The following is a 14,763-nucleotide window of genomic DNA, read 5'->3' on the forward strand; positions in this document are numbered from 1 at the left end:
GTTCTGTCAGATCAATGGTCATGATGTTGCTGTTGTGATGGAAAAAATGAGTCTGTACACAACTAAGAGACAGAGAAAGTGCTAATAAAGTGGAGAAAGATACAAACACACATTAAACTTAAATCAGAACTGTTATCAGATCAGATCCTGTGGTTCTTGTGAACGGTGTTAATGCTGGCAGTCGCTTCAAAACCTAGAGCTCCTTCAAATCGTGTTGTTTATAGCCTTGAACTGTTTATTAATCTTGAAGAATTAGGAAATAACTGTTGTTGAATTTACTGTATTTTTTCTTTACTATTGTAATATGGTTATTTTCGCTCCAGTCCTTGTCAACATATTTATGGATGAATTAGGGTTTAGACCAGGGGTACAGCTTAATCTGATCTCAAGGGGGCCAGACCAGTAAACTCATAGTAAAATTACATAGAACTAACAATAAGTCCACTTTTTTCTTTGTATTGGTGCAAAGAGGAAGTAAATTATAAAAATCGTTATATTAAATGAATTGTCCTTTTACAAAAATATATTATGAACAACCTCAGTAGTATGTGCAATTTCACAAAAACACTTTTACCCAGTTTAACATTTATGTAAGTGCATTATGCATAAAAACTGAACACGGTTATTGTACAATGGTGCAAAACATTTAGTCACAGGTTTGTGGAACTTAAAAACACTTTCCTGCATGTTAACGTAAATCAAACATCAAAATGTAGAAATTGTTTAAAATCCAATTTCCAATTCCGGGAAGCAATTCTGAATACATGAATTGACTCCACATACTTAAAATTTTAAGTGGAAGCTGTTTTAAAAAGAAAATCTTTTTAAAAAATGTTAATTTATATGCAAGTTTGTATGTTTTTCTAAGTAAACAAATTTACTTAATTAATTTGCCCCTGAAACTTGCCATCTATTAATTTAGTTGCATCAGTCAGCTTTGAGCTGGGGATGTTTGACATACACCAGCCAGTGGTTATCCAAAATAATATTTAATAATTAATAATTTCTCTTTATTTTACTCAAAAACATGGCATAATTTCATGAGGTTTATTGCTCATAAATTACATATAATAAAAAGCAAAAGAGGTGTAAAGGAAGTTTTATTCACAATAAATTATGCCATGTTTTTGAGTGGTGTGTGTGTGTGTGTGTGTGTGTGTGTGTTTGTGTGTGTGTGTGTGTGTGTGTGTGTAGCCCATTTTTGGGTGATCAGATGGCATCTGGTAGGCAAAATAGACATAACAAGTTTAAAATGTTCACAAATGTAAGCTGATCACACAGGATGGTGATCATTGTAGAATTTTTGATTTATAAGCTTTCGAGTCAATTTGACCTGGAAAAAAAAACAGGTTTTATTATTTACTGACATTAAAAAAGGTCAAAATGGTTTCAAAATAATTTCCTGGCTTTGAAATTGTAACGGGTCTGTCTGTTTTTTCCCTTGTGTCTGTCTGTTGTCATTCCCTGATGTTAATTGTTGACCCCGCCCACCTATTTGTTACCACGGACATTTAATTGCAATCAATCTCTTCCCCAGGTCTTAGTCCTTGTCTGTCTCCGTCTTGTGATTGGATCTCATTCACTACATGTACTCTGTTTTGTTCACTTCCTGGTTGTGAGTCGTTGTTTAGTATTTAGCATGCAGCATGTTGTCTGTTTATGTCTCTGTTCCTGTTCCCTGTCCTGCTCAGTGTTCTGATCTGTTTTGCCTGCTTGTTCATTGTTTGTTTCCTGTTTTTTCGTATTAAAAATATTAACTGCATATGGATCTGCATTCGCCTTTGTCCCACCGTGACAGAAATATACCAGCCTGTAATTGTGCATTAACTTTTGTGCCTCTATAGTGAAAATAATTCAAAATTTCTATTCTTTTTTTAACTAGAAAATGGGGCATTTTTGCATATTTATGAGGTTTATTATACCAAATATTACAAAAATGTTAGCAAAATATATGTTAATATGTTTTACACAAGTTAGACAAAAAAAGTGAAAAAAAGGCTATCATATATACTTAATTTTTTATAAGCAGTCAAAACAGACAAGGTCAACTTGACTCAGCGCTCCTAATTTGCATAGGAAGTTTAGACGATGTCTGCAGAAGGGATATTCTCAGTACTACCATCTGCTGGTAGCTCTGCCGAAAATGTTTTTTTTTTTTTTCATTTTACAGATTTATCCCCCATCATAGATAGATGGATAAGCACATATTTCATATTTTTTTTAATTAAATAAATGAAGCAGTGCAGATGAAGTATGTTTTTTTTTTCCTCTTTATTCAGTTAACTATATAGAAATATAATGTTTAATGTAAGAAGAAGAGAAGTGCTTTATAAATGCTAAAATAGGTCACTTAATTAGAAACGTGTTAGATAATTCACATTAGACATTAGAGCTGTTTTTCACAGTAGAGTAAACGCATTGGTCTCCTGTTGTGTCAGTTTGTGTCCGACTTTTTACTGCGATCCCTTTAGAGAATTCCAAAGCTGCGTAATTCAGCGCGTCAACTTCAGATTCCTGTAAATCAACAAAATCTGACATTATTTTGCAAAACTAAGTGAACAGCACAAAAAGACCAGTAGAGAGATTTACTTCATTCTTTACTGCAGATTTAATCTTACACTAAACATTAAACTTACACTAAACATTAAACTTACACTAAACATTAAACTTACACTAAACATTAATCTTACACTAAACATTAAACTTACAGAAAACATTAAACTTACAATAAACACTAAACTTACACTAAACATTAAACTTACACTAAACATGGCTTACTCAAGAACTGCTTATATCTACCTCGACATAACACACACACACACACACACACCACACACACTACAAACGAACATACACACACATATACTACACACACACACACACGCACACACACCACACACATACTTTACATGTTACATTACATACATTACATACAATATAATGACAATAAAAGAAGCTGGAATCTTGTTTATATACAATAAATCTGTCCACGTACCTGTCTCGTTCTTGGAGAATCTTCAATAGCAGAAGCGTTTGCTATTAATACAGAAATTTACATAATATTTTTTTTATATTGTTTTAAAAATGACTTTAGTGAAGTAATTATTAGCACTTACTTTTATCACCTTTTCTTCTCCGCAGTATGAAATAAGTGAGACAGAAAATCAGAAGTGCGCACAAACCCAAAGCCGATCCCAAACCGATCACTGTCCGATGTAGAGATCTGATCATTTCTGATTCTGATGCAATAGTAACATGATCACCTATAAACATTGATCAGGATTCACTTAGTAAAAGTCTGTAACTCAGTGTTGTTGAAGAAAACACAGTTAACATTTCACTACTTCACTATTATTTATCTTCCAGGTTGAACATGTTAACAGTTATCAGGAAAATATCACTACATTAAACCAGGAGCTTAAACATTCAGAATCAACTCAGAATCCTACCTTTAATTTGCAATAGTAACATAATCACCTATAAACTGATCAGGATCACAGCGAGTATTTCACTACATCATCAATTTATTAAATCCTACCTTTAATTTTTAAATATGTCCCACGTCCAAACGTGCTGAATGGTTTTATGATGGCACAGTAGTACATGGCTTCATCAGACTGGATGATGTTAGAAATGGTCATATTGGAGCAGTTTGAAGAGATTTGTACTTGAAAACGAAGATTTTGGAATTCATTGAAAAATGTGATTTCAGCAGTTTTAAACCATCTGCTTACAATCTGGGGATGTTTTCTGTTTGGTTGCTTAAACCAGATAACTGCTCCAACATCTTCACCAGAAACACAGCAGTGTAGAGTAGCCGAGTCCCCCACATTCACACAGAGAACTCTGTCAGGCTGATAAACTTCTCGCTTTGGATTGGAACCCGAATAATTCAAGCGAAGTTCAACTGTATCTAGAAAAGCCATTTTATTATTTGTTATATTTTATCCTTATGCATAGAGGATTAACAATAAATAATTTATTACAATAATAATAATAATAATAATAATAATAATAATAATAATAATAATAATAATAATAATAATAATTATAAAGGTCTAATAATTGGAAATGATGACACCATAGCAATATATTATAAAATATAATAAAAAAATTCTGATTTAAAAATATATATTACTTACGTATAGTGCAGAAGATTAAAAAGAAGCCGGAGAAACCAGACATCTTGTGTAAGATTAGCACAGTGTGTAAGAAAGTGCGGCTTGCTTTTATATTATAGCCAAGCATGCTCTAAAACAAGACACGTGATGACATTCTATGTAGTATTCTCATCACCCACCTCACACCCACATTAACTTGTTTGTGTTGTTCTGTCAGGGAAAATGGTCATGATGTTGTTTTTGTGGTGGAAAAAATGATTCTATTAACAACTAAGAGACAGAGAAAGTGGTAATAAAGTGGAGAAAGATACAAACACACATAAAATTTATACCACTACGGAAATGTGGTTGTGAGGTGGGTGATGAGAACCACAGGCTCACAAGAATCACAGGCTCTGAACTGAGTTCTGATTCTAGTGAACGGTGTTAATGCTGTCAGTCGCTTCAAAACCTAGAGCTTCTTCAAATCGTCTTGCTTATAGTCATAAACAGTTTATTAATGTTAAAGAATTAGGAATTGACTGTTGTCATATTTCAGTCTTGGTAAGCAAACTGGTCACCCATCAGTCAGCTCTCTCTCCAGCTACCAAACAGGGACTGTGAAGGCCAACGCGTGCTGCACCTGAGACGTCTTTTAAAATCTGTGTTCGTTTGTATCACAGGGTGGAATTGCACCCTTAAGGAAAGCACTTTTTGCCCTGGTCCAGATAGCTCCCAGCACTCAGACACCCACGATCGCTGGGATTGACAGTGAGACAGAATACGCCATCCATCCCACCTGATAATTGAATGCTTTCTGTTCTCCTCAGCTCAAGGACCTTTATGTAGCTAGTGGACTGTCAAAGCAAGAATGATCACACACCGTGGATTGAGTACAATGGAGCTTTATTAGGCATAACTGTTTATATATGGCAACACACACACACACACACACACACACACACACACACACACACACACACACACACACACACACAGACTATATATTCTTCTTCTTAAACACATTCTGAATACAAATAAATTTCATATCTGGCTGCTTGTGAAGTTCTTACCACCTAGTGGTTAAAACTGGTGTATAGAGTTACTGGTAGGAGGTTGTGAGCTTAAATCCCAGCACTGCCCTCTGTATGGCTGTAAAATTTGATTCTTTGTATATACAGTGCACTGGTTTGGGTCATTTTTAACGTACATACAGTATATACTAGTAACAGGAGCTTTAGGAATCGTCTAAAGATTTTTGGCTTAATACTTAATAATACATGTTTGGCTGATATTTACTTGGAGCTTGGAGCCATTCTAGGTGTCATGGATAATGGACATTTCTCTACCAGACCACCGGAGGGCAACATTGTACATTTTTGATGAACTCTTCTTCAGTTTTGGGTTCCCCTGTTTTTGATGCTTGTTGTGCTGTTGTGTTGTTGTGTTGTTGTGTAATTAGCCACCTGATTTAAACCCCTGTGTCGTTCCATGACTTTGTCTAGCTTCGTTTTGTGTTTTTTTGCGCTCAGCCTTATCCCATTTATTGTGTATTCCTGAACCCAGAGTTTATTTTTGCTTTGTTTTGCCACCTTTTTCTTCCTAGTCGTTCATTTTATATTCGTGTACCTGCCTTTTTAAGGCCCACGTGATGCTTTAAACTTCCTGGGTGAAAATACTTTTCAGATGCTCAGTTGTCCTTCATGAGCTCCATCACTTTATACTCACATAAACAACATGAAAACTTAAGATACTTCATTATGGCTCCATCCATATGGGCAGGTTATGGACATTCCTGACATTCATCTAATATTCATTATTAAATGTAACCCCTGATTAGATCAATCTGACGTTCCCGATTAATAATAAGCCCCAAATAGTGTTACACCATGTACCATGTGCTTATAGCACTATAGCCCTATGTCTACAAAAACAATCAGGATAAAGATTTTTGTTTATTTAGTGTTTTAATACGATTTCAAGTGAGAATGATTTACATCATGCATTTAACTACAAACCAGCTTTAAACTGAATCTAAATGTGAAGTGTGAACGGTGTGCATTAAAAAGGCTTGGATCTCTATCTGTATATCTATCTATCTGTTTATACAAACAGTTTACTGTATACACTAAACTTTATTGCTACATCTGTAAGGAATAAACAGACAACTCACTGACTGTATCACCAGCTCATCAATTTCTAATCGTTTCTCTACACAGCTTTAAAAAACGTGAACAGAATATTATACAGTGATTATTCTGAAATGAGCAAGACGGAGAAAGACAAGACGAAAAAAGGTATTCAAATGTTTTTCTTTGCATAGCCGCGAATATAATTTGTAAATTATTATTATTATTATTATTATTATTATTATTATTATTATTATTATTATTATTATTATTATTATTATTATTATTTTGTCTGGGTTATGGTATTAGGGTGTACAGTACAATGCATGATAAACTTAAAAAAGACATAAAATATAATATAAAAGTGCAGGCAGACATTACATTATTAATTTAACAAAGAAATATACTTTTTCATTGAACAAATAAAAAATAAATAAATAAAACGTAAAACTGATCTGAAATTCACATCAGAGCTCTTCCATAAAGACAGTGAGACGTCGCTCCCAGAAGACGTCACTCCCAGAAGACGTCACTCCCAGAAGACATCACTACCAGAGGACGTCTCTCCCAGAAGACTTCGCTCCCAGAAGACGTCGCTCCCAGAAGACGTCACTCCCAGAAGACGTCACTCACAGAAGACATCGCTACCAGAGGACGTCACTCCCAGAAGACGTCACTCCCAGAAGACATCACTGCCAGAAGACATCACTCCCAGAAGACGTCGCTCCCAGAAGACGTCACTTCCAAAAGACGTCACTCCCAGAGGTCACTCCCAGCCGAAATTCACCACATCAGCGTACACAGTGTCTTCTCTTTCGCTTTTAGTCCGGTTAGAGATAAGCACTGCAGCATACATATCTTCAGCCTCAGTCTGTAGATAGATAGATAGATAGATAGATAGATAGATAGATAGATAGATAGATAGATAGATAGATAGATAGATAGATAGATAGATAGATAGATAGATAGATAGATAGATAGCCATAAAAGGTGTTTTATGTGCCACATTAACGTCATGAAGCTTTAATAAAATCCATTAGAGTTATAAAGCTTCATATTATCAGACTTTTCCCATAACAGAACACACGTGTTAGTTCTGACTTCACATCAAAAACCTTTTTATCAATAAACAGTGTCTAACATCTAGGAAACGTTTTAGGTTACTATAGAAACGATAATGTATTAGAACACTAATATAAGATATTAATATGGTCTAATAAAATAAATAAATAACCATATAGATTATATAACATTCTGTTTCTTGTATTTCTACTATGACTAAGCAGAAAGGAAAAGTGCAGCGAACTGAGAGAGAGTTCAGGTTTTTACCTGCTCTTGTGTTTGTCCGTCCTGCTGTGTGGCTCCTCCTGTGGCATCACAATGAAGTTTAGTCACTGAATCTGGATTTAATATAGAAACCAAACAGAGCTGTGAAGATTCAGTGAAGATCAGATGAGACAAAAAAAATCACCAACAGTGATATTAATTTTCCCAAAATCAAAACTTTTTTTCCTATTTAAATTAAAATTTATAAATTTGGAACAAAACCGAGGAAATATTTCTGGTCTTTGTAAACACAACGTGATATTTATTAGAAACTAGAGCTCAAATTTCTGGTGTCTTTTTCTCACCTTCTGTTTTCTTTTCTGTTTCTTTTACCCGGTTAGAGAAATGAACTGCAGTGTACTGAATGTCCTCAGCTTCAGTCTGGAAATAAACATTACAGATGAACAAATTTTTATTTATTTATTTATTTATTCATTCATTTCTTTCTTTCTTTCTTTCTTTCTTTCTTTCTTTCTTTCTTTCTTTCTTTCTTTCTTTTATTTTTTATTTATTATTTATTTATTATTTATTTCTTTATTAACTTAACAACACATGATTTTTTTTTAATTGACATCTGCAAAATATCTTCCCTTTTAGTCTTAAAAGAAACAGATGATTTTTGCAAAACATGATGAAATAAATTTATTTATTTATTTATTTATTTATTTATTTATTTATTTATTTATTTATTTAGATATTTATTCACTTAACAACAAATTGAACATTTATTTAAATTGTCATTTGCGAAATTTCTTCCCCTTTATTCTTAAAAGAAACAGGCGATTTTTTGGCTTTTTTATTTTACAATCTAACTATTAACCGATGACACAAGATAAAGACTATAGACACGCTTACGATATCAGAGCTATTTAACATCTTAAAGCTTTAATTAAAATCAATTAGAGTGACATTGCTTCATAAAATCAGACTTTCCCATGACGGAAAATTGTACATTTTAATGTATTTTTATTATGACTGAAAGCAGAACAGTATTTTTAGATTTCAGGATTTTTACCTGCTCTTGTGTTTGTTCGTCATCCCGTCGTTTGTCACAGCAACGAACACCAGTCACTAAATCTGGATTAAATATAGAAACCAAACATTGGTGTAATATTCAGCGGAGAATCCGATCAGATAGAAAATAACAAATATGCAAAACAAATGTCATTAAATAAAACACAATAAAGTTGATTTTTGCACATTTTGGTTTTGTGTTCTTGATTCTGATTGGCCAGAGTTTTGTTTAAATAACAATAGCAATAACAGCAGCCTTGACATTCACAAACCAAGCTTTATATTATTGCACTCGTTTTAACAAGTTATCGTTTCTATAGTAACAGTTGATTTATGGTAACTTAAACGTCGGACACGTTCTGAAATCCAAGACTTAATGTGTTGTTCAAAAGGAAAATGATTAACACTGATAAATGATGATAAAATCTAAACTCTCTAATCGGAGTTTCCGAAATTTCCAGTTGACTCATAATAATTAACAACTACTATAATATATAAATAACAATTACTGGAAAATATTTTTTCAAAATATATCATTAAATATTTTCTAAACCCTGTTTCTATTGAAATGACTGTAAAATAAGTAGAATGTACTTACTGTAAAAACGCTGAGCAACATCTCTGTGTCTCTTCATACATATCAGGTAGACATTACAAATGATGGACATTAATAAAGCTTGAGAAAGACAGATGATGGTGATGGGAACAGAGATGTCAGGGCTGCACGAGTCACCCATTCTACTGACTGCTCCAAATGAGAAAATGTCAAAGAATAAATAAATAAATCAGTCAAATAAAATTCACAAGAAATGTATTACTTTGATCTTAGAAATATTTTAGAGCTTTATGAGATTTAGTAGATTTTATTTAATCTTTATAAAAATAAGTTCATGGCTCGATGCTTAGACGTATTATACTCTCACTTTGTCCACTGGTTGCCGAAGCCTCTAAGCCGCAGTGTTGGTCAGTGAAGTGTGTGAATTCCTGGCAAAATATTTTCTTTTCTTTTTTTCTGAACTTCAAAATCTTAAATTTTTTGCTTCTATGATTTTTTTTTTTATTTCTTTACTTTTGTAAAATGGTTATTTTCACTCCAGTCCTTGTCAACATATTTATGGATGAATTAGGGTTTAGACTGACAGACTAAAAGTGCACAAATTTACATAAGACCGCATGATAGCATACTGTCATATTAGCTTGAACTGGAACATGAAGTGACCACCAATGGGAGCACTTTCAGGTTTATTCCCCCTGTTCCTGTAATCAGCTGCTGTGGACGTCTCTAATAAAATGTCTTTAGGAAATTTAACAAGGTTATCATGAAGAGAAGTACTGAAAGAAGGTCCTGGTGGATCAGCAGTCTACACCAGTAGCTATGATTACTGTTATCTTCTCTAACATCTGTAATTAACATCTGTAATTGCTAATCATCTGTAAACATAAAGTCACTGTAATAGTTAGATTATTATACATTTATTAAGGTAACATAACACGTGTGTGTGAGAGAGAAATGATACTCACTGTTGTAGCTGATCAATAGAGGTGGGACTGGTGTGTGTCACTGTACAAATGCTGTGCTGCCACTCTTATATATTTATATATTCTCTCTCTCTCTCTCTCTCTCTCTCTCTCTCTCTCTCTCTCTCTCTCTCTCTCTCTCCCCCACTTTCTCTCTCTCTCTCTCTCTCTCTCTCTCTCTCTCTCTCGATAAATATAATATATATATAATATATATAGATATATATATATATATATATATATATGCTATATAGATATTATATTAATATTCTATATATATATATATTATATATATAAGTATAGATATATATAGTATATATATATATATATCTATATATATATATACTATATATATATATATATATATATAGATATTATATATATATACATATATATCATATATGTATACATATATATATATATATTATATATATGTTACCATATATAATATATATATATATATATATATATATATATATATATATATATGTGTGTGTGTGTGTGTGTGTGTGTATGGAAAATGTTCATGTAACTAAGACGTTTAACATTAACGTTAACATTTTACTAAATAGATTTCATTAAATATATATATATATATATATATATATATATATATATATATAGAGAGAGAGAGAGAGAGAGAGAGAGAGAGAGAGAGAGAGAGAGAGAGAGAGAGAGAGAAAGTGGGGGAGAGAGTATATATATATACATGCATTCATTCATTTTATTATTGTCCGTAGCAATATTCCTCTATTTAAATATTAAATTAAAATATTTCATTCACAGACTTATGAACAATTAATAAAAAAACCTCAGACTCAACCTTGGCATACATTCTTATTTCCTGTTTTTTGTGCAATGGTATTTTCCATCAAATACTTTTTAACACTTATACAGGAAGACTAACAATAGCTCGTATGACACTTCTGACCACGTCATACCCAACTGAACTTTGGCCAGCTTTTCTCAGTTTATAATTTAACCCTTTATGTTTCTTTGAAAATAAATTCACACCTAGAAAAAATTGTTGGTTCTTTTTTTATTAAAGAAACACAAACTCACAATGGTCAGTGAAATAATTTCAAACATACAAAATTAATAATAAATATCAATTTAAGAAAAAAAAACTGAGTAATAAAAATTAGATATTGCTTTTGAATTGGTGTTCAAGAGAAGCATTTAAAAATAAATAATTAAATAATGCAACTGGCCTGGACAAAAATTATGGTACCTCTAGAAAAGATTGAGTATAATTTGACTACAGGGACCTGATAAACTAAAGTGTGTCTTGTGATTAACATCACGGGTTTCTTCAAACGTGTAACCAGTCGGTCGGCCTATTTAAGTGGTCTAACGTAGTCACTGTGCTGTTTGGTGTCATGATGTGTACCACAGTGCACATGTACCACAGAAAGATAAGGAGAGAGAGAGATGTTTCAGGTAAATTAGAAGGTAAAGGCTATAAGACCATCTCCAAGCAGCTTGTTGTTCCTGTGACTACAGTTGCACATAATATTCAGACGTTAAAGGGGGACTAAATCGCTTGATTGCAGTGATTGCCTAAAAGTTGTGCAACAAAATATTAGGTAAAGGGTAACATCATTTGTGTCCAAGCCTGTTACATATTTTTTATGCTTCTGTTATACCAGCATGTGCAGTCTGCATCCAGGAACTTATATAAATCCACTATTTCAATATGCATTTGATGAATAATCACAGTGTTGGGGGCCTACAGAAACCCAGCACAATCTCTTTGGTCTTACTCGCAGTGATCTGAAGGCAGTTGGATCAGTTCTCTGTACATTGCATCATCCTCTTCAGTGATAAGGCCAATAATAGCAGAGCTATCAGAGAACATATGTGGTTTTGCAGCCTATGTGCGTGTTGGAGTGTGTGTCATGTGTGTCTGTGGGTCGGTGGTGATGTCAGGGGTGTGAATTTGAGTGTGTTTTTTTTTGTGTGTGTGTCTGTGTGTGTCTGTGTGTCTGTGTGTGTAAGTAAACAAGTAAAAAAAAGAAAGAAAAAATAAGTAAACAAGTAAAAAAGTCATAACAATAAAAAATAAATAAATAAGTGTGTGTGTGTGTGTGTGTGTGTGTGTGTGTGTGTGTGTGTGTGTGTGTGTGTGTGTGTGTGTGTGAAAATCAAGTCAGGTCAATCTTCCTTCTATCACAGATGTATGATGTCGTCGCATGTCGCAAAAAGGCATGAAGCCTTTATTATTGCCATATACACATTACAGCAGAGTGAAGTTCTCTTTGCATTTCCACTCTTTACTTTACTTTACCTGACCCTGGGGTCAGTGCGCAGGATCAGCCATGATAAGGCATCCCTGGAGCAGGGAGGGTTAAGGGCCTTGTTCAACAGCAACAGCAGTTGTTTAACTTAAACCCCTGACCTTCCAATCAAAATCCCAGAGCCTTAACATCTTAAGCCACACATTCCCTTTGGCATGCAGGATGGCACATACTGTATCACCTCATATTTGCATGTTATGATGTTTTGACATATTGTGTAAATGAACATAATGTTTCCTGGCAAAGGAAATTGCTATTTCTGCTAAAACCATGACATTAGTCAGGTAAAAGTTTACATCATGCTGTAACATTATACAGCACTTGTCTACATAGCAATGCAGGGTAATGCAGATACAGGAACGTCCTCAGGCCCAGGAGCAATGATCCAGGTGCCACATCAGTACTTTCTGAAGTAGGTATGGAGCTCATGACTGGTTCCTGTAACATGGAATGAAAGTTCCCGGAATTGTATTTTATGGCCTACTGTGTTTTTCCCAGATGCTCAATTTACTACAATGGGGCAACATGAGAGACGAGTTTATTCCCGCTCAAGTTGTTTAGCTGGAGCTTTAGTTTCAAAATAAGTAAACAAGTAAAAATAATAATAACAATAAAAATAAATAAATAAAAAAATAATTTAAATAAAAACAAATAAACAAATAAACAATAAATAAATAAATATGTTATCTGTAGTTCTTTCTTTCTTTCTTTCTTTCTTTCTTTCTTTCTTTCTTTCTTTCTTTATTTATTATTCATGGCATAATTTAGAAAGTCAGAATGCACAGAAGATGTCCTTTCTACTACACTACTTAGTACCGACTTCAGTTCCAGTTTAGACCACGTGTCTCTTTTTAGGACATGGTTAGGGGTCGCTGTCCATGGTGTTGAAATTCACATGATCCAACTTCGAATGTTACAATGAAGTATAAAATCTAACTGCAGCTTATAATACTAACATGATGGAGATGTTTATTAAATTAGTAACTCTGAAATTTTTCTTTTTATTCTAAAAAAGTAATTCAAACTTCAGCATTCATTTAGAACAGATACCAAAATCACTAACTAGTAGTTAAAAAAAAGATCCGGTTTTATCCACGAGGTGGCAGAATTCAGCTTTGTTAGTCAAATCTGGAAATAAAAAAAGTTGAGGTAAATTATAAAACTGAAGTTTTGTGAATATGTATCAAATCTTCTTACGTATTTTTCTGACTTAAATGTAGTGTCTATATACTTAGTGAGAGTTTAACAATCCTGTGTATTTTATAAGTTTTATAATATATTCTGACATATTCACACAATTTATTGACAGTCCTCAGTGCCTTTAATAACTGATCTGTTTCCTGTCACAGAGCAGACACAGAAGTTCATTGTGTTCAACTACACTGTTTATAGAGGACTTCTGGGATGTATTACAGTTTCTGTAACATGTATTGAAGGAGTCATCAGCGTCAGCATGGTATTTTTATTTTTTAATCACATTTAGGTTCAGCTCCCTAAATGGTGTAGAAGACAATGGTGAGGAAGAGACTAAAGGCAGAGATGGAGGTAGCAGAGATGAGGATGTTGAGGTTCTCTTTAGGAGTGACGAGGATGGACAGGATTAGGAACAAGCACATCAGAGGGACAGCTCAGGTTGTGTGTTTTTGAGGACAAGGTCAGAGGGACTAGATTGAGATGGTTTGGACATGTACAGTAGAGAGGAGGGAGATGGTTATATTGGTAGAAGGAGGTTGGAGATGGAGCTGCCAGGTAAGAGATCAAGAGGAAGGCCAAAGTGGAGATATATGGATTTGTTAAGAGAGGACATGAAGATAATCGGTGTGAGAGTAGAGGATTTTAAGTGGAAACAGATGATTCGCTCTGGGACCCCTATTTTTTTTTTTTTTTTCATTATACTGATGTACTGACAGCAACTTGAGTGAAAAGTAGAATTTCTTAAATATTTGAACACATTTCAGAATTCCTTGGTATTATATTTCCATTTTATCTTTTCTATCTGTTTTTTTTTTTACTTTTATTTGTTTTTTATATTTTTTCTACAAAGCAGTAACTTGGAACATGAGAAATAGAGCAGAATATTTAAAATTTATATTTTTTATAATATTCAGATTTCCTTCTACATATTGATTGCCTAAAAAACTTTCACATAACCTACTCTTTGTACATTTTTAACAATAACTTTACAAGCAGGATTTTTTTTTTAAAACCAGGTCAATAGCAAGGCTTAAAAATAAACTGCAATGAATTTTCCACTGCACATGAGAGGACAAATAAACCTGTGATGTGGTTTGGTGAGAGACGATGCCATTCTGTTTGGCTGTGAAACCAATCACATGGTATCATTTGGGGCGTGTTTATTACAGACCAGCTTTAGTATAA

General features: G+C 33.5%; 2 protein-coding genes across 2 annotated transcripts in view; both read right to left on the reverse strand.

The window, feature by feature from the left end:
- Window positions 1-30, reverse strand: part of LOC125139154 (tyrosine-protein phosphatase non-receptor type substrate 1-like) — a 2,793-nt gene extending 2,763 nt beyond the window's left edge. The window contains exon 1 of the mRNA XM_047802158.1: window positions 1-30. This exon is cut by the window's left edge and continues 200 nt beyond it. The gene's annotated coding sequence lies outside the window, so the exon portion shown is untranslated.
- Window positions 31-2,355: 2,325 nt separating this feature from the next.
- On the reverse strand, window positions 2,356-4,227 carry LOC113638202. The gene is made up of 5 exons (XM_027139238.2): window positions 4,143-4,227; window positions 3,539-3,913; window positions 3,117-3,263; window positions 2,996-3,036; window positions 2,356-2,514 (listed from the first exon to the last, which is right to left on the reverse strand). Exons 1-5 carry the CDS (start codon window positions 4,183-4,185, stop codon window positions 2,380-2,382), a joined length of 741 nt encoding a protein of 246 aa, XP_026995039.2. The 5' UTR covers window positions 4,186-4,227; the 3' UTR covers window positions 2,356-2,379.
- Between the last annotated feature and the right edge of the window lie 10,536 nt (window positions 4,228-14,763).

Source organism: Tachysurus fulvidraco, chromosome 17 (genome assembly GCF_022655615.1).
Source record: "Tachysurus fulvidraco isolate hzauxx_2018 chromosome 17, HZAU_PFXX_2.0, whole genome shotgun sequence".
Classification (NCBI taxonomy): domain Eukaryota; kingdom Metazoa; phylum Chordata; class Actinopteri; order Siluriformes; family Bagridae; genus Tachysurus; species Tachysurus fulvidraco.